Consider the following 25,695-nt stretch of genomic DNA (forward strand, 5'->3'; position numbering starts at 1 on the left):
TGGAGTTATGTTGGACCTTGATGATTGCTTGCTCTGTGTATATTACAACATGCTGAGATGACTGTCTCCAAAAGCCCTTTCAACAATGAATGGGAAGTCACTGCTTGGCTTTTTAGTTTTGCTCACTTTTCTTTTTTTTTTTTAATTCTTAAAAAAAATGAACAGGGATAACCCATTATTAGGAAAACAATGAAAAAAAAACATTTTGAGGGGGTGTAGTTTATATTGTAATCAAAACAATGCCACTTTATTTTCAAAGTCATCAATTTAAAAAAAAAAAAATCAAACGGGATCGGTTTTTAGAAACACCTACCGGATAAGTGCACAAGAGATCCACAAAAGAGCTTCGTTTCCAATTAATGGGCAATAGACGGACCTATTGGCCAAACCGCGCGGACACTGAGAGGGGCTATGCGGACTCCGCTATGGACTTTCCCCGTGAGTTATTATGGGCATGCCTACTTTATTTTTACTCAGTACACTTGCCTTTAGTTGATCGTCTATTTTCACGCTTTACGCAGAGCTTTACGCACGATGGCTCGATGTTTAATCTAAGCTCGCAGCGGTTACGCAGAGAGGCGGCGTGCTCGCTCCTGCGGACTATCGCGTTATCACTATATCCTTCGGGGAGGTAAATAAAAGGTTTTCCCCACGCACCAGTGATGCAAAGTGTGTTAGGTGAGCGCAGCGGCCAGCAGCACGGGGCTTTGGAGCGCGGAGCCGCGTGCCGGCGGACTGACAGGGAGCAGCTGGTGCATTCTGGACCTGCTGGACGTTAGACCGGCGCGCAGGTTATCTATCCCACAATGCTTTTAAAAGATGATGCACCTTTTCGCGAATGTTGCAGAAAACGGGTAGAGGTAAGAGCGACGCATTTCCACTGTATTGCGCTTCGTGCGCGCTATACCTGTCCAGCCCACGGAGTATATTTGAACTCTTTCCACGCTGATGATGCATGGATGCATGGTAAAGGGTTTGATTTCTCTGTACGTGTCCAGCTAAAACTTTTATCTAATTAATGACTAACCTCATACCTTGAATGCTGGAGGGTTGTATTTAACAGTGCTGGAGATTGATTGTGTAAATCCAGCAGGGACAGATCTATTGAGGAGCCAAGGGGAACAACCACCCCCATACTGTAGGGCTCCAACTTTCTGTGAGAAAGACATATCTCCCCTATTTGTGTGAATAGTTCAAATCACTAAAACAAACCAAGGAAATGTCCCAGTTAAGTACTCAGTAACTATGTCTGACTTTTAGTGAAGTAACCTAAAGGAGATCATGCTGATGGGCTGTTTTGCACAGTTAATAATATGCGTGAGATCACTTCTGTTATAATTGGAGGAATCTATATTATGTGTTAGTTTGGACTGGCCCTCAGGCAATCTGTCTAGATGGATAACTAACAGGCAGAGTAGTTAAAGCTGAACATATTTACCTGACTATAAGTTTAACATGGCTGTTTTTTATGTTAATTAGCTTATTGAATAGACTCCTGATAAATTATGTCCATGTTGGCACTTAGATGTCATCTTTGCGGTGTGTTAAAGTATTTTTTTTTGCTGTCCAGACCCTGAGAGTTTGAGGAGACACCGCAGGGAGACCTCTCATTGCCACACATTCTTTACTTCAGATTATTGAGCACGTGTGATGTTAGCTTTCTCTAGGACCAAGGTCTTACTTTTTATTAGACAATTAATAATTAAACAGGAATCAGTATAATCCTAAAGCCAGCATAAGCTTTTATTTATAAAAGGGAAAGTGCTCAATAATGTTCGTAAAACAGTTACAGATTGAAGAACTTCCTTTTTTAGGGTTTCTATTAACAAAGATTGTTTCAGGAAATGCACAACAATAATAAACTAAACTTCAAAGTGACACTTTACTACATGTGCTACTGGTAGGAAATAAGGAAGACTTCAGTTTAGCAAGGAGGATTTTTAATTTTGGACATCCATATTTTGCATATGCTGTCATTTGCTAGAGGTATAATGAGTTGTGTGTATTCAATAGACACAACGGTGGTATAAATACATCATGTGGTGGCTGGATACTGGATCCCTCAAAGACTGGGATGAAATGATCCGGCAGCCTGTGATAACATTCATCATTTAACCCTGTAAACTGGAAGACTGATGAATGGATTCTGGACATAGTCTGCATTTAAAAGGAGGCCTTAAAATGTATTGTAAATTAGAATATTTATCTGCAGATTAAATGAGAAACTAGTGGGTATTTCAATATTTTGAAGCTTTTCAGCTAGTTGTTGAAAAATGACAGAATAAGCAGGTTTACCAATCATTTACAGAGACAAAGCCACTAAAGAAAGAGATGAAATGGTATGAGAGGAATCCAGTTTCCCAAAGAACCAAAGGGCTCCCATGTGGAGGGCGGTACATGAACCCTCACACACTGCCCTCTAAGGCTGTTCAGGTGACACCTCCAGATTTTATACATATACGTCCCTCCCTCAGACGGCTCCACACTAAATGACCCCACGCATTAGACTGAATTGCTGAACTTTAACGTCTCCAAGTGGCAATTCAGTTTTTTAAATGTAAAGACGAGCCTTTTTTATGCTGGTGACAGCGTTTTGAAAGGCACTTCATCAGTTGGCGTTGCAAGTTTGAGTCCCACTCTTGGCTCAAGATGTTTGATTTCCTGAAATCAGTGCAGATAAAGTGACCTCCTGGGGAAATCCTGAGTAGTGATGACCATTGTGTTTGTTAGTATCATTCACTGGGAAAATACATGACACGTCTGTTCCTTAAGCATGACGCAGCAGACTGGAAAACTGAAGGCATCGAATGTGAAAGCTGATTCTGCAGTTTCCGCTGCAGTCATTGCATAGTTTTGTCAGCAGAAAATGCAAAAGGTTATCAGAAACTCACAGCTCTAAGGAATTCCAGCAGAGCGGAGTAGGAAGTTATGTCATGTTTGTGTCACTTGAAAGTTACGTAGTTACAATCCTGTCTTTTATCATGTGGAAAACCCGTTAAATTACAGATTGAAAAGCCTTCAAAGGCAGCCATTCCACAAAAGATGCAAAAGCTTTAATGATCTCTTTATCAGCTTTCCGTCACGTTAAACCATTACAGCTACACATCTTAGCTGGTTTAAACCGCTAAGCTCTTGTTTGACATGAGTTAGTTAAAATAGGACATGTCTGAAGTGTCACTCCACCTGTCCAAAGCATCTGTCACATACCTGGAGTGAAGCTCGCCAGTGTCCATAGTGCCCCCACTTGTAGACGACTGTCCCTAATCTAAAATAGCAACATTGTTTTGGCAGCTAATATTGGCAGACAAAGCTGTTAGCTTGTAGTCTGGCCACAGTCCTGGACTGTAAATTCCACCACCGTGGTGAGAAAGTCAAGAGACAGCGTATGTGTGAATGCACTTTCTAGATTGACGCATTCCCACGTAGGCAGTGGAGAAGGTGGAAAGGTCACTGATAATCCTCCAGCTGAGTCACACACATTAACAAATGTGAGAACGTGTTGGAAAAGACCCCGTTCATCGGTCCGTGCAAGCAGTGCCGTCTCTCCAACACTGTCATTCATCTCTGTCATCTAGGGTTGACACCTTTCAGAAATAGAAATAAGGGACGCCCTGATTTCAGCAGCGCAGGAGCCAAAAAAAAAGCCCCAAAACTTCTAAACTGAATTAAAATGTGTTTATTTTATATGAAAAAACCAAATGCTTTGATTTAAAGTTTAAAGTGCTTTAATAGCATTGAACCTGCATGACTGTACAGACAGACAACCATACTAGCAACTGAAATATCCTCCTATGCTACGTATGTCCACATCAGCCCAGATGTATAATATAGCCTACAGGTGAAGAATATGGTGTAAAAGTTAATTTATTTCAATAATTCAACTAGAATATGGTGTAAAAGTTAATTTATTTCAATAATTCAACTAGAATATGGTGTAAAAGTTAATTTATTTCAATAATTCAACTAGAATATGGTGTAAAAGTTAATAATTCAACTAGAATATGGTGTAAAAGTTAATTTATTTCAATAATTCAACTAGAATATGGTGTAAAAGTTAACTTATTTCAATAATTCAACTAGAATATGGTGTAAAAGTCAATTTATTTCAATAATTCAACTAGAATATGGTGTAAAAGTTAACTTATTTCAATAATTCAACTAGAATATGGTGTAAAAGTTAATTTATTTCAATAATTCAACTAGAATATGGTGTAAAAGTTAATGAAAATACGGTACAAATCGTGTCCCATATTAGTTCAATACGGGACGCAACATTTTTTTCTCAAATAAAGGACAATTCCGTATTTTACGGGACGGGTGGCAACCCTACTGTCATCTAAGTGGGCACGAGTTTGCTGGAGACCAGAATGCTGATGTAAAAGTACGGCTTGAATTATAACTGTTTTTTGTTGTTGGTCTTTTTTGTTTTAAAAAGGATGTCCAGTGCTTTTTATAAACTTGACGGGCCATACGTGCACTGAAAAAGACCCGATGCACAAAGTTTTGATTTATATGGAGGAAAAAAGTCTTTATTTACATTTTTTTATTGCTTGAATAAGTTGTATCACCCCATAAAACAACCAATTCAATTCAATTCAATTCAATTCAATTCAATTCAATTCATTCAATTTTATTTAGCGTCTATTACAACAGAAGTTGTCTAGGATCTTTCCAGAGACTAGAACATGACCCCCGAGCAATTATTACATAAACATAACATAAACAATGGCAGGTAAAAACTCCTCCAGTGGGAGAAAAACCTTAAGCCAAACAGTGGCAAGGAAAAACTCCCCTTAAGGAGGGAAGAAACCAAGACAATGAAATAACCAGGAGTAATTAAGTATGCAATTAGTCTTCAGCCATTTCTGGCTAAACTGTGTATGAAGAGTGTATGAAGCCTTGGAAGTACGTTAACATGAATTATAGTTTATGTGACTAGTTCCTATGTGCGTGTACAGCTGTCTGTACTCCTGTGCTACACTACCAATCTACATGGATTACAGATGCACTTGCTCCGGGGAACAGTTTTGATGCAGCATTGCTAATAATAATGCACATGGAGCAAGTGACGGCTGCAAAGTGTGTTTCCGGAAAGCAAGACAGAGGTGCTGTTTTATACACACAGACCTTTGTGTCAATTACAGGGCTGCTCCACAAAGCTGATATCACAGAAGAAAGGGCAAAGAGGTTAAACCGCTTACACCATTGACCTCTTAAGGGATCAGTAATATTCTACTGGTGGCAGCAAACGTGAAAAATTCATTTAACTTTGGAATTCAGCTCTCTTTGAGCAAGTCTGTCTTTCCCATCATGCTTTTGCGTCACACGTCCAGGCTGCTGTGAAAGAACGCATTCAGTGTGTGGCAGAGGAACAAGGCTATGAGCACACATGACACGGTGAAATCCCTTCCACTGAACTCTAATGATACTCTTGGAGGAATGTTTGATTACTTCAGTCATTGTTGGGAGTCACTTGCATGTATTCTGAGAGGCTTGGAGTGATTTTCTATATTTCTGAGTGATGCCCCAATTATGGAAACATCCTATTTCAAATGAGGGTCAAACAAAGCCCTCCATGAATTGTCATGGTATTTGAACGTCTCCTCATAGTCCAAGTCATGACATGGTTTCCTAATGTGACGCTGCTTTATCATGCTGAATCATTCCTCCATGCTGACATCACATGTTACAGCCGAAGAAATCCCCTGCTGGCAGGCAGTGCTCATAGTGGAAAATCTGACGCCTACAAAATCTCTCATACTAAGAGATGTATTCAAGTAGCCTAAGGGAGGCTAAACATAGATTATGGGCCAGACTTCCTCTCAAACAGATTTCAGGCGAGAGAGCTGAAATTATTAGAGTGGTTATAGAATTCATATAGTATTTCTTCTGCTGCTCATATCCACAATGAATGCTAGCTCTCACTGTCCTTTCTGTTTAGTTCTTTGAAGGAGACACATTATGCACTCTTTTTCAGAAGCTGACTCACTTTATGAGGTAGTATTATAATCAGAATCAGAATCAGAATCAGAAAAGGGTTTATTGCCAAGTTTTCACACGAGGAAATTGTTATGGGGATTGGTGCAACACAATATACATACATCTGTGACATGCTTTGGTCAAATACTACAGGGATGCGACACAAGAAGCTCCCTTTCCAACCGTGTTTTAGAGCTCTGTCCGTAGCAGCTGGTTTTAGAGGATGGAGTCAGCTGCTCCACTCGAGTCCATCCCTCTCTTCTGTGGGATTTATGTGCATAAATGTGCATAAACTGCTTCAGAGGTGCAGTAAATACAGTGTGATGTTAAGCTGGGTGCAGATGAGTTGTGATGTCATAAAAAACCCACATGCATTTCTAAACCACATACTTCTCGCTGTGTTTACAATGTAGTATGAAGTTATACAGGGTCCTGGCCCAGCGGTTGTTAGTACCACAGAGTGCAAAACAAAGAGCTGAATAAACCCTCTGTGACATCACTTATGGGTTTTCTGAAGACTCCTTTTCAAGTGTCTTTTACCAGTCTCTTGGCCATTTAAGTAGTAGAAGCTGACTGCCCAACTCAAATGACCCAAACCAGAAGAGACCTGCCAGAACCCTCCACTAGTTGAGCTCCAAGCTCTGTGAAGGGTCCAGGTCAACCTGGGAGCTAGCTTGCCTAGAAAAGAGACGGCTTTTGCAGCTGCTGCCATTGGTGACTGATGAGCTAGAGGCAGTCCGGTCTGCAACTTCAGTCTGCAGCATAAACGTACCATAGTCTGCAATATCAAAATCCCTGAACGGTTGTCATGGATGAAAACCAAAACCTTTAACATGGGGTCAGTGGAGCTAGCTGACAATGTTGTGAACCGCTTACTTAGCAGTTCCATTACAGATAGGAGCATTTATTTACATATAAAAAAAATGTTCTTAAGTAAAACAAAGGTATGTGTATTGTGTGAACACATTTACTCTCAACGGTGGGGGGGTAGTTGATATTTTTGGCTGTGTTCAAAATTTATATTCGTAACAAAAGTGCAAAAAAAATTGGAAAAGAAATATCTACATTGTCCAGCCTTTCAAATAAGTTAAGAAGAACAATGATTTATTCTAAGCTGCATAAATCTACTTGTGGAAGTAAAAGCGTAAAGGTTTGAATTTAAATGTTGGCCTTGAAATAAATACTCCTGCAAGAATAAATGAACGATGTCAAACTCATTCATCTGTGGGTTAGTTTCTTAGTTTATCTTCCGACATTATACCACAGACCTCAGCGTGAGGATAGACTGTGTCTGCGCGGATGACGGTACACAAGGGACTGCTATGATTACTGGTTTTATCATGGTTGAGGGGTCAAGTAAGTTGATCAAAAACAGACAAGTGAAACACATGTAAGCCAGTTGGGTTCATTAGCATTTTGTATTCGTTTTCGGCAGGTCTCAGTAAGTATTAAACTTACAAAGAGGCAGAGGACTTTTATTTTGAAGAGCCAGTGAAGTGGAAGGTATTCAAATGGTGAGAAGGCTTATTATGTCAGTCAAGTGATGAAATTCGCATTATAGGTCTATCTCTGCTCACTGTGTGTTCTCTCATTCAATTCACGTTGTTACAGGAGACATGGGGGGGGGGGGGGGGACTCACTTTTCAAGTGGTAGAAACTTCATTAAAAGCCAAGGTCACAGAGCACAGTTGTGTCTTTGCTCTGGTTTTAGTGAGAGGAGAAGGGAGCGAGAAAATGTTAAGAAAAAGCACTGTGCAGCTCAGTAAGGAGACGTGCAACTCTGGCGCCAGTCACACCTGCAGACAAGTAGAGGAGGAGTGGCAAAAAACCTCGGACAGACCTGGAAAAGGAAAAAGGTCCTTTTCAGGGCATCATTATATGGACATAGACATATAGATGAAGTTCTAATCACAGCTGCCGTTTCTTTATAACTGTATTTTCTGTGCTTGTTCTTTCTGTGATGGCAGGACTGTTTGCCTTGCTGTTGATAGTGCTGGAGTGGACCCGCCCAGGCCTACCATCCCCACTAAGGCCAATCTGTGACCTGAGGGTCCTCAACCATTTCATACAGGAAGCACGAGACGCCGAAGTCGCCATGGTGAGGGGAAAGTGCATGCATGCACTGAGGCCCGGGAGCCCGGGAGCCAGGGAATGTGGCTGCACAGTCACTGAGTTCTTGAGATCACCCACGTTGAATGCTTGGATGGATCCCCTTTAAATGTGGTCATTGTTCTTCTATTCTTAGAAGTCATGTAGTGAAGGATGTGGCCTGTTGGAGTCCGTCTCTGTTCCACAAACTACAGTCAACTTTGATGACTGGGAGAAGAAAAATGTAAGTCCACTTGAATGGCGAGAGATTTAGGCTTGCTAGAAGGAGCAGTCTATATTTATAGAAGTTGTGTGTTATCTTCAATGTAGAGATTGTACTTTTTTTGCTATCTCTAAATATTATTTTAGCGGTCGGACTTGTAACTCCTGTTAATTTCTTCCTCAAGAAACAAACATTTCCTATGTCCTCTGATGCTTATCATTTCTGAAATGAGTCTGTGGCTCTGTTTGTCTTTTGGAAGGCACTGGAACAAGCCCAGGAAGTGCAGAGTGGCTTGTGGCTTTTACAACAGGCTCTCAACTTACTACGAGCATCAGTCACCAACGCAGCAATAAACAACCACGTGGACAACTCCATCAGAAACCTTCTGAGCATCAACGCTGTGCTGCGCAGCCTCAACTTCCAGGTCAGTTGCAACTAAAACCCACTAGAAACTTCAAAAGTTTGCAAATAGTTACTATTATTTTACTTACTACTTACTATATATTTTAGTGGACATGCAAAGTTTTAAATAAATCCAACTAACTTCCAAAGGCCTATTTGAAACTTTTCAAACACAAACGTTTACCATGACTGAGTAGAGAAGATCAGTCTCTAAAAATTGTAAAGTTTAATGAGACATTCTTCTCAATATTTTCAGAGAGATCAGTTTCTTATTTTTATGTACAAGTTTACAGTGGAAATAAAAAGACGAAAAGTTTGGGCCCCTAACTTTTTACGAAGGTCTCAGACTTCACTTGGCTTGAAAGAGCTCCAGCTTTTTCTCAGTCATCTTTAGGGCAGATGAAGGGATGCAAATGTCAAAGGCTAAGGTAAAGCTAAAATATCTGACTTCCGATGTGTCTGAACGATCCGCAGCCCTGGACTCTCCTGAACATATTCTTTGTACTCTAGACAAAACCTTAATACTCCAAAGTGACTGTCCTCACAATTTCTGAGTAACTAAAAATTAGCAGCTTGCAGCGATAGCATAGTTTAGCTCAAGAAATTCATTAAAACCTTCCCAGAATCTTCTTGTAGGATCGCTAGAAAGAAGAAAAAAGCTGGACCACAAGAAGGTGTAGTCTCAAACTCTGGGGTGGAGGTGGACTCATGTAATGTAAGACCTTCGTAGAAAAGTCATCATCACTGCATTTACATGCAGTCAATAACCCTTTTAAAACCCGAATATTGGCAATAACCCGAATTTGCACGGCCATGTAAACACCAATAACCCCTTTGAATAATCCGAATTTTCTCATATTCCGGTCTTTAAAACCCCAAATATGAACCCTGGGTTACTCCTTTTAAAACCTGAATATTCGTCATGTAAACGCCAAACGGAATATCCCGATCAAACGGAACATGAATTTGTTTCCTGCGCATGCTCTGTTCACAAGGAATCCTGGTCTTTTGAGTCCAGGAAGTTCTTATAAACACGGAGAAACACAAGACCAGGAGGAGACTAATCACTTCATTAATGTAATGAAAGATATGAACATTTCTGCATTTGTAGACGGTAGAAAGTACCAGGATAGCGAGATTTACAAGAAGGTGAGCGAAAATTTGCGCGAAGCAGCATTTGTTTTGATTTTGGATACAGGAAGAAGAAGTGGAAATGACGGTAATTGCGTCATGACGTTCTCCGCGCGTCCCTGGTTTGATCGGGATATCCCGAATGATTAATTACCATGTATACAGGGATAACCCTGTTTGCTCACGCATGGAAACGGAATATTCCGAATGTTTCAGTAACCGGAATATTAGTCACTGAAGTGTCAGAAGTGTCGCAGTCAGTGAACATTTCACTAGGTAGAGGAAAGAAAGGATGCTGTAAAATAACAGCAGTTTACACACAATATAAAAAAACAAAAGAACACAAAAGCAGCAGATTAAAAGGTCATCTACTATATTATCTGTCGAACATTCATTTAGCCGTCAATGGTGGAAAAACCTACATAGTAAGTGTAAACTAGCCTAATAATAATAAAAATATCACAAGAACTAAACTTGAGCATTTTAGATGTTCTACTGCCTTGTTTCTTTCTTCTTTGTGACAAAATACTGACACTAGTGAAACAAATGACCTCCAAGTGGCCATCAGCTCATATTTAGAGGTGCATCATGTCTGAATAGTGGTGTCATTTCTTTGATGCAGAGCTAATCACTGAGAGCTCTTTAGTGGATACCCAAACTTTTTCACCTCATTTTGCTCTCTTTTTTTCCCAGTTGGAATGACACTCCGAGTTAGACATTGTTGCAGGGAAGCCACATCTTGGCCGCCCAACGCGTTATAGTATGCCTCAGCGTTTTAAGCAGTAAAAAAAACGATTATTGATCGATTATTGCAAAACAAAACCAGCAAGTACCATATCAGGCCCGTTACTTGGGAGACATTTTAATGCTGAGGTATTATATTCTTATTTGAACTCAAGTTGAGCTTCTTGAACTGTGAACTGTGTCATGGTGATTTCGGGGGTAAAGTAGAAACCAGAGGACGTCACGGCCCTTGTTTGAACATTTCATGAAAATGACACGGTGGAGAGGGTGCTGTGCGAGCCGCCTCTTCGACAACACAACCTTTGAAATGACTTGGTTCAGAGCTGCAGCCGAGCAGATATACAAGCTGAATGAGCCGTCTGTATCTGGGGTCACAGGTCGTGTTGAACGTGACTCTCTCTCTCTTCCAGGAATACACCCCACCAGCAAGTGTAGTGGGACCAGAGGCGACGTGGAGGGTGTCCTCAGCGGCAGAGCTGCTTCAAGTTCATGTCAACTTCCTGCGAGGGAAAGTGCGCCTTCTTCTTTTGGATGCGCAGGCTTGTCAGCAAGATGTCAGCTGATCAGCCGATCACCCAACTCCAGGCAGAAGAAATGAGTGTTTCCAAAAGCACGCGGAGGAATTTGATGCTGTTAATCTGCACCATAGATGCTGGATGGAGTGTGGGAAGAGAAAGACATAGCAACCCTCACATATAAGGAGGAAGCTTAAAGAAAAGGGCAGTCCCAGAAAGACTTTGGACAGGAGATGACTGCACCTTGGAATGTAGATGTGACAGGTGGACACATTAAAGCACATACTGACCAAAACCATGCGTTTGGGAAGCACTGCTCCAATAGCTGTTCAACGGGCACTCACTTGCACTTTGTGTGTGGATGTACTTGTGTACGCGTGAATGAGTTCAAAATGAAAGTTAAGTGTGTGTTTGAAGCCATTTCCAGTGAGTTTGACCCTGTAGAGTGAATTACGGAGTGAAACCACCCAGAAGATATTGATTGCACCTGGAAGTTGCAGGAGTGGGAGGTTCCAGAGGTAAAACGAACACCTCTTCCCACATTAAGGGAATCCCTCTGCCTTTAATTTCCTTTCAACTGTTCCTCACAGAAATTTTCGTTGTCTCTCCGAATTGATCAGTAAATATTGTACTATTTTTAAGTAGTTTAAAAGCTATTTATACAGATTTTCTACTTTTAATCTCTAGTATTTGGGTTGGTGGCAGATCTTTAAAATGATATTGGGTCGCTTTTTCCACATTCTGTTTTACCACTGAACATTTGCAAATGTATTCTCATCATCATGGCAAGCTGCTCATCTTTTATATCTATATAAATATATACAAAGTTTGTATGTTTCTGAACCACTGGGTCACAATGGATGTTCTCTCTGATGTTTAAGTGTGGTTTCAGTCAGAGCAAGAGGTCGCTGTGGAGGGTCACACGAGAACTGTGAAACTGTTATCTGTGTTTTAATTTCTGACCGGTTTCCATGCTCTGACGGGGAAAGGCTGTCTGGACAAATTTACAATTAACATCCTGCGGAGTTGTAATTGCAAATAGTTTTGGAGAACCTGATGCTAAACACCACCCCCCCCCCCCGCTTGTTTGTCCTCAGATGGCAGAAAGGCAATCAGCTGGTCCTGGGAACTTGAGGCTTTCTGTAAAAGGGATGCTCAGTTATTTAACGTTAGTTAAGTGTTCTTCCTTGCTTGTTTCCCGTATTTTTATATTTTGCTGCGCAAGTACAAAATGTTTTTGAGGATGTTTGTCCAGTTTCTTTCCTGTTTTTCCTTTTTTTTTGTAATGTTTTGTCTCATCACTGTAAAATCCACTATTTAAAAAACAAAATTTGTTGTTGGATAAAGAAAAGATAGATGGAAACACAAGGGGAAGTCTGTTTGCTTCATCCATTATCTGCCTTTTTAGGGTCAGTTGAGTGAATGAACAATAATATCTATGCAGCAAACCGTAAGAGCTAGTTAGTAATGCAAACCCTGTTGTGTTTTACAAGCCTGTTTATAAAATCTTCCTAATACTGACGCAGTTGTAATATTTAGAGACATTTAATTATGCTTTATTTGATCAAATTCAAAGTTTTCCACCACAGTAGGTTGTCGCCCAAATAAAAACCAGCAGCAGAATAACACATTTACATTGATTTTAAGTGTCTGACCCTCAGTTGAACCCCAGGGTGTAAAGACGTATAGAATAATTTCACTACAGATGATATGACACTAGCCAAAATTACTACTGATAGATACCGACATCTAGAGGAGACCAAGAGCAACAGCACCGACTTGACAGGTTGTTTTCTCCATTTATTTACTCCCTTTAAACAGAGACTCGAGGGTTTTTACAATTAAACACAAACATAGATGTACATTTGACACAACTGAATATATTTCACTTCGACACCACTGATGCTCCAAGCAATGTAAACAAAAACGATGCAACCCATGGCCAGCTGGGTTCTTGGGACAGGACTCCAGCAAGGTCCATAGATGAACACAGAACATATTTTGAGAGTTTGCCTGCTCTATTCTTCATTTTCAGCTGGATGTTTTTATAGTTATCCCCATAAAGTGAACAGTCCGGCCAGACGATGTCTTCTGGTCAATAATGAGAGAGACAACAGCATCGACAGAATTTCTCCAGGATGACAACAGAGTTTGGGTGAAGTCACTAAGGATCAGGGTAGAAAACTTTGATGTGAATGGCCGAGTTGTTGCGCGTTCGCGTCATGGGCTCCCCGGCCTCATCGGGATCTTCCGGCTCCAGGTCGTCCACGAGCTCCACTGTGGAGGTGTTGGCTGCCAGCTGCAGCGCCCCCTGGCTAGTGGCCTGCAGCTGCAGGGCAATATTGATGGCTCTGTTGATGGCCAGGCCCAGTCCGTGGACGCAAATCTCCCTGTGGCCGCCTCCTCCTTCCAGGAGCTTTTGGCAGCGCGCCAACTGAGCCCGGAAATCAGTCTTCATGTTGACGTAGACGTCGTTCCGTCTCTTGGGAAGCTTCCGGGGGAGGCGCTTCCTCAGGGTGTACTCCACCGGATCCATCTCCACAGCCTGGGAGGAGGACTCTGTGTGGGCAGGGACCGTCTGAGGGATGGTGGACATCCCGGGGTTGCGTTGCTCAGTCATGTGACCCTCGTGTCTGGGGATACACTGCACAGACAGCGGCAGAGGCAGAGGCAAGCTGCTGAGAGAGAACAGGAAGTAGGCAGACAAACGTATGAAGCATAAAATCAATAAATTACAGTAGCAGTGCTAGTACGAGCAAACATCCACATGTATGCACAACTATAATCTTCATCCTCTAACACAACTGTCCCTAGTCCAGTAACTCAGGATGACTACTGCAAAAAAGTAAAAGCAACAAGTTCAAAGGTGTAACGTTTTGTTTTGTTGTTTGCACATGCAGGCTTCTTTAAAATAGTAGGGTAAAATTGTTGTGTTTTTTTTTTTTTATTTGGAAAAAACAAGAAAAGACTGAAACATAAGTAGGAAGGCTTTCAAGATGTTTAAAAACGTATAAAATACAATGGGCACAAAAAGTCACCTCCTGGATTCAACTCTCAAGTACGATGTTCCCATTGGAAAAGTACCAGCACAGTGATTTATTTTAAAAATAAAAGTTATTTAACCCTAACTAATGCAATAGAATATATTCTTATGGCAGTGGAAAAGTTTTTCCTCTGGGTTCTATTATATATTACAAAAAGTAATAAAGTGTGAGATTAGTGGTTAAAAATAAATAAAAAAATAAATCCAGAATAATCATGTTGGTGGGGAGAAATATATTTTTCTTTCCTGGTGCCACAAGCACAGTGATAGATTGAGACATCATTTTCAGACATCAGCTAGTCACCATAGACTCCAGAATTTAAACCTTAGAAGTTAATTTGAACCTTTCAAGTTAATTTAAACCCGTGAAGTTTTATTTTTAATTTAAAAAAGAGATAAAAAAAATCTGTGAAGTTAATTTAAACCTCTCAAGTTAATTTAAACCAGTCAAGTTAATTGAAACCTGTCAAATTAATTTAAACCTTTCAAGTTAATTTAAACCCGTGAAGTTTTATTTTTAATTTTAAAAAAGATTGAAAAAAGATTAATAATTTGTGGAGTTAATTTAAACATGTTAAGTTAATTTAAACCTCAAGTTAATTTAAACCTCAAGTTAATTTAAACCTGTTAAGTTAATTTATTGGTGCAGTGGCAAATGAATGAATGAATGACGTCATCTGTGGTCCAACTAGACATCAGTAGGGGATTTTTTAATCTTTTTCTTATCCTTAAAATCGCCCTCATGAGCCAACGTGTGTCCTTTCATGAAAACACATTTTAACAGAGCAGTTATCAAAACAAACTCGTGTCCGGAGCGAACAGAATCGCTCAAAGGGAGAATCTACCGGAGCCTACTGAACCCCGTCTTTATCTCACATATACCATCCTCGTGATGAAAGGACCTACCTTCCCAAAGTAGATTCAAATCACAACACTCATTTGTTCCTTCGCTGCTGTGCTGGGTTTATATTTTCTCTGCTTGGCGGCTTCTCTAGGCTAAGAAGGCTGTTAGCCGCCGGAAATGGTAAATATGCACCAGTGTTACAACGAATTCTGTGACCCAACAGAATATAGACATATACACGTAGACGCGTCATCGACCGCTGCTGCCGAGCCGTGGGGCCGCCATCTTGGAGCGGGCACCGCTCCACTCAGTGTCATCCGTCTGGCGCAGTTGAGTGTCAGCGCATTTAATCAGTCATATCTGCAAGAATACAAAACCGATCCTCCTATGGTCCTTATTTTCTGAACTAAACACAAAAAAAATTCAGGCAATATTCTGCCTTTTGCCTTGAACATAACTAATAAAGTCTGTAACTCAACAATATCTTTAAGTTAATTAATCCTGCATTGATAAAGAGTCCATTGGTGTGTTCTCTTGCCTCCTTTTTATGTATGATCCGTACTGCTCTCTTCTGTAAAATAAACAAAGGCTTGATATTTTATCACAATAAAATATATTTATATCACAAACCATATTTACACATATGCTAAAAGCCCTTAGAAGAGGACTGCTTTGTATACTTTGTACTACAGAAAATTTCACATAGAGCTTTACCACTCAAGTGAAGATATGTGTAAGATTATATATATATATATATATATATATATATATATATATATATATATATATATATATATATATATATATATATATATATATATATATATATATATATATATATATATATATATATTATTATTATTATTATTATTATTATAATATATATATATATTATATATGTATATACAACAAACTTTTGTATGAAGAGTATGCATTATCACGGTTTTGGAAAATATTTGCATGTTGAACTCGGAGACATTCAGAATTATCAACAAATGGTTCCTGATGCTCAAATCACATTTTGATGTATAGTTTTATTTAAAACACGTACTTGGTTCTATGATTATATGTCTATGCGAAAAAATGCCGGTGCGGAACGCAGTTGTTATAACATGTGTAGGGGGGCGGACAGATTTTACAGTTACACGGGTGACTGTTTTGAAAGGTTGTTGGCAAATATTTGCCTTAAAAAAAGCCTGTAAAAATGGATAAAAAGGCTGTAACAACGCTGTCAGACGCGGAGCCTATTGACTGTGTTGAAAGTGCAGTTTTAGAAAGAAACCCCCTGCAGAAGATAAGCACCTTATCAACAAATGTGCACATGGGTCTCCTTAACCCACCTGAAGTCGCAGTTAAACTGTCCACGATTAAAGGGGATTATCAGTACTTTCATTACGGCTGTGATGGCCAGGATGACAGGGGTTGGGGGTGCGGATACCGGACTATTCAAACCATGGCGTCCTGGCTCCACTACAACCTCTCCCCAGCTGCTGAGGCACCGAGCCTGCCTGACATCCAGCGAGCCCTGGTCGCCATGGGGGACAAGCCCGAGTCGTTCGCCTGCTCCAGGGAGTGGATAGGGACGGTGGAAGCCTCCCTGGTGCTGGACTATTTCTGTCACGCTCCCTGCAGGCTGGTGCATGTCAGGGGTGGAGGGACGGAGCTGGAGAGGGTTGCAGTGCAGGTATGGCAAGCCGTCTTAACATTTAATGGCTAAGTTTAACTAACAGGTGTTGTGCCAAAAAGTGATTGCCTGCCAGAATCTGATTTCTCCCCTGAAAATGGATCTTTTTACCTGCCAAAAATTGATTGAAGGCCAAATACAGTTAATGAAAGGTTGTTTCTACCTAAATATGATTTGATCTCATTACTGAGGTTCATAATATAAACACTAGAGCTCACAGGATTGCTTTTAACTCTTTTAACCCTTGTGCTGTATTTGGGTCAAGGGAGGGTGAAGGGAGAAAAGAAGGAATGAAGGAAGGGAGAAAAAATGGAAGGAAGGAAAGAGAGAAAGAAGGAAGGAAGTAGGAAAGGGAGTAAGGAAGGGAGAAAAGATGGGAGGAAGGAAAGAAGGGAGAAAAGAAAAGAAAGAAGGGAGGGAAGAAGGAAGGAATGGAGAAAATAAGGAAAGAAGGAAGGAAAAGAAAAGAAGGTAATAAAGGAATGAATGATGAAAGGGAGGTAGGAAGAAAAAGGAGTAAAGGAGGAAAAGAGGAAAGGAAGAAGGAAGGAGAGATCATGGCTGGAGGAAAGAAGGATAGAAGAATTGTGTCATTTTGTCCCAAAGACAGCACAAGGGTTAAAGGACCATTACAACACACAATAGGCATTTTCACCTGCCAAAAATTGATTGAAGGCCAAATACAGTTAATGAAAGGTTGTTTCTACCTAAATATGACTTGATCTCATTATTGAGCTTCATAATATAAACACTACAGCTCACAGGATTGCTTTTAACTCTTTTAAAGGACCATTACAACACAAAATAGGCATTTTCATCTGCCAAAAATTGATTGAAGGCCAAATACAGTTAATGAAAAGTTGTTTCTGCCTAAATATGACTTGATCTCATTCTAGAGATTCATAATCTGAAAATCTGACGTTCTAGCGCTATCGTTCAACGGGGCTGCTGTGCGCGCTCCTGCGGACAGAAATCAGAAGAAATCAGATTCTGGCAGGCAATCACTTTTTGGCACAACACCTGAATTAACATTGCAGATATCTACAACTGCATTTTGACTAGTCGTAATTACATTGTGACTTGTCAGAATCGTCACTCAAGATATCTGTCATTTTGACCAGTCAAAACTCTAATTCAAGATATCTGTAATTACATTTTGACTAAGCAGAATGGAAGTTAAAGATATCTCCAATTTGAGGTTTCTCTAATTAAAAATCCTTACAAGATATCTATAACTTGATTAATTAAATTATGACTATCCGTAATTCCAGTTTGAGATATCTACAACGTCATTTTGACTAGTCATAATTCCAGTTCAAGATATCTACAACTTGGTTCTGACTAGTCAAAACTTAGTTTAAGATATCTAGAAAGGAAAATGTAGATATCTTGAATTGAGGGGAATTAAAGATATCTTGAACTGGAATTAGGACTAGTCAGAATTAAATTGTAGATATCTGAAACTGGAATTACAGCTAGTCGTAATTCAGTTGCAGATATCCGTAATTCACGTTGCGGATATCTGCAACTGAATTGTAGATATCTGTAATTAGAAACCCCATCGCATGAATGGCAGAAGTGACGTCATTTGTCCGAATTGTCATTTGGCAGAATGACGTTGTGAATATCTGAAATGACAATTGTGGATAGGAAGAATGTAATTGTAGATATCTGAAATGCTCTTTTTGACTAGAAAGAATTGAATTGTGGATATCTGCAACACATATCCAGTCTAGCTGTTAAATATTAAAACGGTTTTCCATATGCAGGAGCTCCATCAGCACTTCGAGAGGCACGGATCTCCTGTCATGATGGGTGGAGACAGGGACGGCTCCTCCAAGGGCATATTCGGGGTGTGCACTGGACTAAAGGGGAGCCACCTATTAGTCGTGGATCCCCACTATTATGGGTGTCGGCTGGAGAGGACGGAGCTGCAGAAGCGAGGCTGGGTGGCGTGGAAACCAGTGTCATCTCTGGACCAGTCCTCTTTTTATAATCTGTGCATGCCTCAGACTGCCAGAAAAACAACATGACAAAGCCGCTTTTGCTTCAAAATGAGCTTTAGTGCCATCACGTGGTTGAAGTTAAGAAATGCTGGTTATCTGTTCAGCTGTTGAATCAAATCTGGTTGTTAAATGAGACCTTCTTTTCTTTTTTTTTGTTAAGTTAAAACAGTTCACCAACATCTTAATTAAATATTTGTGACCTATTTTGGTCTGAATACCACATAAATCTGGTACAAAACTATACTTTTCAAGCATGTTTCTACACTAATGTTCAATCCATCCGGTTTAAAAGGGGGCGGGGTTTACACATAGGCCCCACCCCCTGTCCTATGTGGATTTTGATTGGAGGAAAACAGTTGTTGTAAACTATGAATAAAATGAATATTAGGAGAATTGTTCACAATAAGCTATTGTAAAAGTAAAAAAAAAACTTCCACAGTTAATTTATTTTATTTGTAAATGAATAATTCTTTGATGTTATATTCTTGAATTTTGAGTTTTCTTTTATAGTTTCACAAAATAAACTTTTTGTATCGCTTCTTTGATTTTAGTGGCACATTTTGATCAGAATACCATCAATGTTCATGATTTATATAGTGTGTGTGTTTGGGGGGGGGGGTAATCCAATGATTTAATGCAGAGTTAGACACATTTTGCCACTTTTATTCCTTCTGACATGGTACAATTTGACAAACATTTTAATTCGAGGCTGATCAGATTAATTTAGTTTTCTATGATACGATCACAGCTGAAACATCTCTTCTACTCAATTCTCTGATGAAAAGAAAAGAAAATATTTTTATTCTAGGTTTTTTATTTGAGCTACAATAACCCTTAACTTTTAATTACATTTTTACAGTCAACTGGTAAATGTCTTAAACTTTAATGAAAAAGGTCTGAATACCACATAAATCTGGTACAAAACGATACTTTTCCACCATAAGTTTCTTTTTGATTTTGATTGGAGGAAAACAGTTGTAGTAAACTATGAATAAAATGAATATTAGGAGAATTATTCACAATAAGGTATTGTAAAAGTTAAAAAAAACTTCCATATCAGGTTGTTGTTTTAAAACTTACAGTTGGATTCTGACAGTTAATTTATTTTATTTGTAAATGAATAATTCTTTGATTTTATGTTCTTGAATTGTTTTCTTTTATAGCTTTACAAAATAAACTTTTTTCATCTCTTCTTTGATTTTAGTGGCACATTTTGATCAACATACCATCAAATTTCATGATTTATATAGTGTGTGTGTTGGGGGGGGGGGGGGGGGGGGGTTAATCCAATGACTTAATGTAGAGTCAGACACACTTTGCAACTTTTATTGTGTTACATGTGGTACAATTTGACAAACATTTTAATTCCAGGTTGTTCAGGTTAATTTAGTTTTCTATGATACGATCAGAGCTGAAACATCTCTTCTACTCAATTCTCTGATGAAAAGAAAACAAAATATTTTTATTCTAGGTTTATTTTTTGAGCTACAATAACCCTTAACTTTTAATAACATTTTTACAATCAACTGGTAAATGTCTTAAACGTTAATTAAACAGGGATCACACTTCAGTTTAGGTATCTGAGACACAGTCGTTATAGAAAATCTGGAAGTTCTTGTCCACATCCATCCTCCCCTTGAGGAATCTCTCCAGGTTCTTGAGAGGGACCTCCACCATGTGGTTGTTGACGCGGTCATTCAGCCCGTAAGCCCCGAACACAGGGAACTTGTAGCGAACAAAGTAAGGTGCATTTTGGTCAAACTCTGTGCAGCAGTAGGCCGACCACATGTACTCCGGAACGGCCACGCGGTCCTGGTTGTTGCGGCGGATGGTGTGCCCGGAGGTGGTGACCCCGGTGATCACGAAGGCTTTGCCGCGGCAGTAGTTGTTGAGGCGTTTGCGGATGAGGTCCTGGTGCTCTGCCCAGGGGCCGATGTTGAACTCTCTGATCTGAGGCACCACGTTCGTCAGGCTGTAGGTGGAGGCTTTGTCCAGAGGGTCCGCCTGGTGCTCGTCGGGGTTGAGTTGGCCACGTTCATACTGAACAACGTCGGCGTAGTCTTCCAGCACTGCCTGGGTGTCCTCAAAGTTCATGTGCATGCTGGAAGATTGTGGGAAGGGCTGCATGTTGCTGGTGCTCTTATCTGAGGCCAGCTATGCAGAGAAGATCACTTTTTAAAATTTTGAAAATATACAAGATATAGCTGACAGTCACAGACATTTACTCGTACAAATACCTACATGGCAATTGTCTTACTGATAGGCCACATATAGCCAATAAAAAAGCTTATCTCCAGGTTATTCTGTTGCCCTTAGCAACATACCGGCTCCTACTCTTCAAACTGTGACTATATGTCATCGCCAGTAGTAACAAAATACACAGTAAATATAACATGATATATATATATAAACTTTATTACGGGCTCTAGACCCAATATCAAGACATAAAAACACATAAAAACATACTCTTATTCATGAGAGTCTTAAAAGGCACCCATACTAATGTTTCCATAGATAGGATTGATATCTGACAGAACTGCACCTGGGGCTCGTGAGCTTCATTATGATACAGTTTTGTGACTCATCAAGTCGAGACATAAACTTAAACATCAGGTTCCTAAAGAGAGCCTGTAAAGTGCTTAGCCCTGAGTCACAAAAGAGTTTACTAGCACTGCTACTCCTGGGCTTTTTCAGCACTATCCTCAGATACTTTTTATTATAAGATAAACAGAGTTTAGGCCGTCAGACTGAGAGCGGATCACATTTTGATACCATTTTGTCCTGGAATAAGCTCCAACTCACCTGAGGCTCAAACATCCAGGGGTAGTCCACCCTTTTCTCGCCGTCCGACTTCTTGAATGTGTAGGCAGAGTAGATGGGGATGTGTCGGTGTGAATCGTACAGCGTGACATAGCAGGGCTTGTCCTCGTACCGCTGGCAGATCTTCCTATAGGAGTTGCTAAGGTAGCCCCGAGGTGGGGTGCCCATGTACAGAGAGTCCTTACAGCGTTCCACGTTGTTAAAATCCCCCACTACTCCTGCCTGGACCTGCTGCAGTGACACTAAAGCCAGCACACTAATGACTGCTGCCAGGTTCAAGTCACGGTTTGCAGATGTACGTATCATCCCTGCGGCTAAGCTCTTCAACTTTTGGGCAGCTCTATTAGACCTTCTTGCTCCTACTTGGACCCGCTCTACTGCAAATCCACTCCTGTCTAGCGTGAGCAGCGTCTGACTTGGCTCTATCGCACCCAACATTTCCCTTCTTGCATCATCTGTACTTCCAGTAAACTGGCCTCCCTTTGTGAAGCACTTTCCATATATTCAAATGGCCACAAGTGTTGTAGCAGTAGTTTAAAGAGCAGTGAATGTTATCAGTCATCGAGAGCGTTTTATTATAGGCCTTTTCTACAGAACTCACATGTCATAGTAGCAAAAGTACAATTGCATTAATGATGGCTGGACTCTGAATAGGAGAGTGCTGCTGTTGTGCATTGAAGTTTGCTTTTGTAACTTACAGGGAGGCTTTGTTCCAGTTATCTGTCATCAATAGTCATGTGTGCTCCAAAAAAGGCTTGTAGAGGAAAAATATGGTGCCACCTTGATGAAAACATCTAAATCATGCTTTTCATGCCATGTTTAAATCTATTGACAGACTCAAAGGATTTGGGGATGAAAGAGAGGAGCAGATGTATTTGAAAGGAAGTCGGTGGTGTCAGGGGACAGAAGCAGACTCACATCCACTTTTCTTTGATAGGACACCAGCAACCACCCGTTGTGGCAGTGGAAAAGAAAAAGATAACTATATTTTTGTAGCTCATTTTCAAGCTCTTTTCCTGCAGTCAGAACACTTTTATTACAGACAAAAGCACATTTAGAGGCCTCAGCCTCAAAAAATGTGTTTCATTAAAAATAATATTAATAATCAGATCCAGCTGTAAAAATATAAAAAGTGACTGCTAACTTGGGATTGCCCATGAGAGATTTATATTTCTATATATTTTTATAGATGTATGTGCATTGAATATTAAAAAAAAAAGATTATTTTTGAGGGCATCACAAATAAAATGTCAAAGACAGTTTCAAGCAATCGTTTATTTCTGCAAAATTATCAAAATTCCACACACAACTCCATTACGAATGAATGAACTGCAATACACGTCAGTTTCACGGCCTTCAGGGGAAGGTAATCAGACGAAATTCTCTTTAAGACCATAAAGGATGTTTTTCACAGCAGACATTCAGGAAACAGTCCTCGTGTTAAGCATGGAAGTTTACTGCCACTTAATTATCTGTTAAGATTCTTTATTTTTTACATTTTTTTTATCCCTATTTTTTCCCCATTTTATCACCCAGTGCTCCTACCTAAGTGACAGTCCTGGGTGTTAAGATTCCTTCTGCAGGATTTCTAAAACAAGTGGGGTCTGTATCTGACAGATGGGTAATCTGCCAGTTCTTAATAGTTAAAAAAACAACAAAAACTGCTTTATTTCCAACATAAGCACCCCTCACAAAAATTAGTTAAAAGAGAATAAGGTTAATTCTAAACTTATGTGAACTACCACTGAAAAAAACATATAAATGAAGCCTTGATTTTTCTATTGTGACGCAGTCTTCTGTGAAGGTCTGCAGGCATATAGCAGCAGTCAAGTTAGCACAGCAGGTGTAGATAATAAAGGGGTGATGGCTGAATGTCATTTCAGACAGGTGAACTTGGAGACTTGAACAGAAGGGAGCTATTGTTAATGATATCAATGATGCCTGTGGTTTATCTGCTTACACAGAGCACAATAGCGCTTTACATCTCTACATTTTCTCATTTAGTTAAACCGGGTCCTGCTGGGACACAATCCCCAACGAAGATCTGAAAGTTCTCGTTCACAAACGTGGTCTTCCTGAGGAACTCCTTCAGCTTCTGCACGGACATCTCCACCACGTTGTTGTTCTCCTCCTGATTGAGTCCGTAGTGTGCAAAAGAAGGGAACTTGTAGCGCTCGTGGAAAGGCGCGTTGTGGTCGTAGTCGACGCAGCAGTAGGCCGACCACAAGTAGGTCGGAATCGCAATACGGTTCATGTTTTCCCTGCGGATCATGTTCCCCGTGGTGGTGATGCCGGTCACGATGTGCGCCGTTCCGAGGCAGTAGTTGTTGAGGCGTTTGCGGATGACGTGCTCTTGTTTGTTCCAGATTTTGTCGCTGAAGCTGGGGACCACGGGGACAACGTTGGTGAGGGTGTAGGTGGAGGCCTTGTCGTCCAGATCATTCTGATGCTCGTCAGGGTTGAGGGTGCCACGCTGGTAGAGGATAGCATTCGTGTAATCATCGAGGATCGCTTGAGCGTCCTCAAAATTCATGTGCATGTAACCACGTGGAAAGGGCTGCATCTCATCTGTTTCAACAATTGTGGATAGCTGCGTAAAGATACAAGACAATCAAGAGGTTGTACATCTGCACGCACTGAACTGTAGGCAAAATACATAACTGTGCTTTCCAGCGTCGTTTACCTGAGGCTCGTACATCCAGGGAACATCCACACATCTCTCTCCATCCGTGCGTTTGAAGGTGTACGCCGAGTAGACAGGAATATGGTCCACAGTGTTGTACAGAGTCACATAGCGAGGCTTCTTGTTGTAAAGCTGACAAATGTACTTGACCGGGTGATGTTCCACTCCTGATGGTGGTGTTGCCATGTAGAGGAATGCCCGGCACTCTGGAGACAGCTCCTCTTCCACTCTCCCTCTGACCGCTGAGGATGTTATGCTGAGGAGCAGCAAGCCCATCTCTAACCAGAAGGCCATGGTCGTGGAGGACGCTGGTGTCTCTGTAGGGGAGAAAAACAAGCCCTAAAGGAGGTATGTCAGGTGTAGTTCTGAGCTCTGTTGCAGGTGAGTGTGTCCGTACGTTTGCCTGTGCAGCTCAGTCAAACAGCTAACACAGGTTTCGCAATCTGCTCTCTGTAATCAGGGTTCAGTATGCAAACCGCTTCACGTCTTACACCTCATCAGATCCACCCACTGCAACAAGAGCAGGGCAACTGCATTAACAAGTCTCCAGCTGTTGCTTGGTAGGAAGGATGGGAGGGTGGCCTTGTCCTCTCAAGCCCATCCCACCAGGGGATCAGAACTGACTCATGAAAGATGTTTTGCTCAAATTTACTTTGAAAGTGGAGTCATACTGAATTTTTTTTTTTTTAAACTACCTACAATATGAACTGTTATAGCGCTCATAAGGCTTACGAATGTCAACAGATTGACCGGCATTTGGTGCTGCATTCAGGTGTGAGGTAACACAATGCCAAGAGGGAAAGACAAAAGCGGTCTCTAGAGGATAATAAAACAAGTAAATTTTTTGACACTGAGAAAGATTATTTACAAATGAAAAGCACTCAAGTAGTAAATTTATCCAACGGTCAGACAAAAAAAACTAAAAGAAACCCCCAAGAGCTACATCACCAGCATATTAAATGTTCACGTCCATGACAGCCCAATTGACTTATTGCAAAGCCCCACCACTTTTTTAGTTACTGTTGCAGACAGGCTATTGTGACAGGTAATTGCCCGCGGGGAAACCATAGACACTGTAGATGCTGTTGGTAATGAAGTTAAATTTGAGGTGAGGTTTTACAGTTCACTTTGCAAACGGGAAAAACTGAATTTAACATTCATCACAATTGCAACATCCAGGACCAATACTTTTCATGCACTGCCTGATTTCATTTATCTATATTTAATTAATTTGGAAAGGTAAAACCTTAAATTTTCTGCTCTGGATAACCTGTGATCTGTTTCAAGCTGTCATGCACTGTATTTCTCAGGGTATGATCATGCTCTCTACCGAGCACAAGATCAAAATCTATAACTGCGTTTGGTGCTTGACAGCTCCATGGTCTGAGAAACAATCACAACAGGAGAATCAGAAGAACCAATCGGTTGCAAGAAGGGATTTGGAGCAAGATTACCTGATGACTGAGAAGGTGTTGAGAGTTTAAGTGAACCTGCTGACCATCAGTTCATTTTGATTAACTTTTCCTTGTCAGA

General features: G+C 40.5%; 5 protein-coding genes across 7 annotated transcripts; 2 read left to right on the forward strand and 3 right to left on the reverse strand.

Moving 5' to 3' along the window:
* Nucleotides 1–344: 344 nt before the first annotated feature.
* epoa (erythropoietin a) lies at nt 345–12,682 on the forward strand. Of its 2 annotated transcripts, none has more exons than XM_061709759.1 (5): nt 345–438; nt 7,947–8,077; nt 8,225–8,311; nt 8,550–8,714; nt 10,978–12,682. In XM_061709759.1, the coding sequence occupies exons 1-5, from the start codon at nt 360–362 to the stop codon at nt 11,128–11,130; spliced, it is 615 nt and encodes a 204-aa protein (XP_061565743.1). In that variant the 5' UTR covers nt 345–359; the 3' UTR covers nt 11,131–12,682. The 2 variants fall into 2 exon arrangements, with proteins under 2 accessions (XP_061565743.1, XP_061565744.1); XM_061709760.1 differs by lacking the exon at nt 345–438 and adding an exon at nt 550–860 and having other exon boundaries at nt 10,978–12,680.
* Nucleotides 12,623–15,166, reverse strand: pop7 (POP7 homolog, ribonuclease P/MRP subunit). 2 transcript variants are annotated; one of them, XM_061709762.1, is made up of 2 exons: nt 15,032–15,166; nt 12,623–13,760 (listed from the first exon to the last, which is right to left on the reverse strand). In XM_061709762.1, exon 2 carries the CDS (start codon nt 13,700–13,702, stop codon nt 13,247–13,249), a length of 456 nt encoding a protein of 151 aa, XP_061565746.1. In that variant the 5' UTR covers nt 13,703–13,760; nt 15,032–15,166; the 3' UTR covers nt 12,623–13,246. The 2 variants fall into 2 exon arrangements, with proteins under 2 accessions (XP_061565746.1, XP_061565745.1); XM_061709761.1 differs by having other exon boundaries at nt 12,623–13,757; nt 15,032–15,158.
* A 955-nt stretch (nt 15,167–16,121) lies between these two features.
* On the forward strand, nt 16,122–19,193 carry ufsp1 (UFM1-specific peptidase 1 (non-functional)). Its single transcript, XM_061710054.1, has 2 exons — nt 16,122–16,653; nt 18,423–19,193. The coding sequence occupies exons 1-2, from the start codon at nt 16,174–16,176 to the stop codon at nt 18,684–18,686; spliced, it is 744 nt and encodes a 247-aa protein (XP_061566038.1). The 5' UTR covers nt 16,122–16,173; the 3' UTR covers nt 18,687–19,193.
* A 796-nt stretch (nt 19,194–19,989) lies between these two features.
* On the reverse strand, nt 19,990–21,900 carry LOC133420412 (endonuclease domain-containing 1 protein-like). The gene is made up of 2 exons (XM_061710104.1): nt 21,462–21,900; nt 19,990–20,813 (listed from the first exon to the last, which is right to left on the reverse strand). Exons 1-2 carry the CDS (start codon nt 21,783–21,785, stop codon nt 20,232–20,234), a joined length of 906 nt encoding a protein of 301 aa, XP_061566088.1. The 5' UTR covers nt 21,786–21,900; the 3' UTR covers nt 19,990–20,231.
* An 864-nt stretch (nt 21,901–22,764) lies between these two features.
* LOC133420563 (endonuclease domain-containing 1 protein-like) lies at nt 22,765–24,548 on the reverse strand. The gene is made up of 2 exons (XM_061710261.1): nt 24,163–24,548; nt 22,765–24,069 (listed from the first exon to the last, which is right to left on the reverse strand). Exons 1-2 carry the CDS (start codon nt 24,454–24,456, stop codon nt 23,476–23,478), a joined length of 888 nt encoding a protein of 295 aa, XP_061566245.1. The 5' UTR covers nt 24,457–24,548; the 3' UTR covers nt 22,765–23,475.
* Nucleotides 24,549–25,695: the final 1,147 nt, after the last annotated feature.

This window comes from Cololabis saira, chromosome 20, assembly GCF_033807715.1.
Source record: "Cololabis saira isolate AMF1-May2022 chromosome 20, fColSai1.1, whole genome shotgun sequence".
Classification (NCBI taxonomy): Eukaryota; Metazoa; Chordata; class Actinopteri; order Beloniformes; family Belonidae; genus Cololabis; species Cololabis saira.

What these genes read in the sequence shown, in the direction of transcription:
- epoa (XM_061709759.1), top strand. Translation starts at nt 360, where the DNA reads ATGGGCAATAGACGGACCTATTGGCCAAACCGCGCGGACACTGAGAGG. An exon ending in GAGACGCCGAAGTCGCCATG is followed by an intron (nt 8,078 to 8,224) that starts GTGAGGGGAAAG and finishes TTCTATTCTTAG; the next exon opens with AAGTCATGTAGTGAAGGATG. An exon ending in ATGACTGGGAGAAGAAAAAT is followed by an intron (nt 8,312 to 8,549) that starts GTAAGTCCACTT and finishes GTCTTTTGGAAG; the next exon opens with GCACTGGAACAAGCCCAGGA.
- pop7 (XM_061709762.1), bottom strand. Translation starts at nt 13,702, where the DNA reads ATGACTGAGCAACGCAACCCCGGGATGTCCACCATCCCTCAGACGGTC.
- ufsp1 (XM_061710054.1), top strand. Translation starts at nt 16,174, where the DNA reads ATGGATAAAAAGGCTGTAACAACGCTGTCAGACGCGGAGCCTATTGAC. An exon ending in TGGAGAGGGTTGCAGTGCAG is followed by an intron (nt 16,654 to 18,422) that starts GTATGGCAAGCC and finishes TTCCATATGCAG; the next exon opens with GAGCTCCATCAGCACTTCGA.
- LOC133420412 (XM_061710104.1), bottom strand. Translation starts at nt 21,785, where the DNA reads ATGATACGTACATCTGCAAACCGTGACTTGAACCTGGCAGCAGTCATT. An exon ending in CCTGGATGTTTGAGCCTCAG is followed by an intron (nt 20,814 to 21,461) that starts GTGAGTTGGAGC and finishes TTCTCTGCATAG; the next exon opens with CTGGCCTCAGATAAGAGCAC.
- LOC133420563 (XM_061710261.1), bottom strand. Translation starts at nt 24,456, where the DNA reads ATGGCCTTCTGGTTAGAGATGGGCTTGCTGCTCCTCAGCATAACATCC. An exon ending in CCTGGATGTACGAGCCTCAG is followed by an intron (nt 24,070 to 24,162) that starts GTAAACGACGCT and finishes ATCTTTACGCAG; the next exon opens with CTATCCACAATTGTTGAAAC.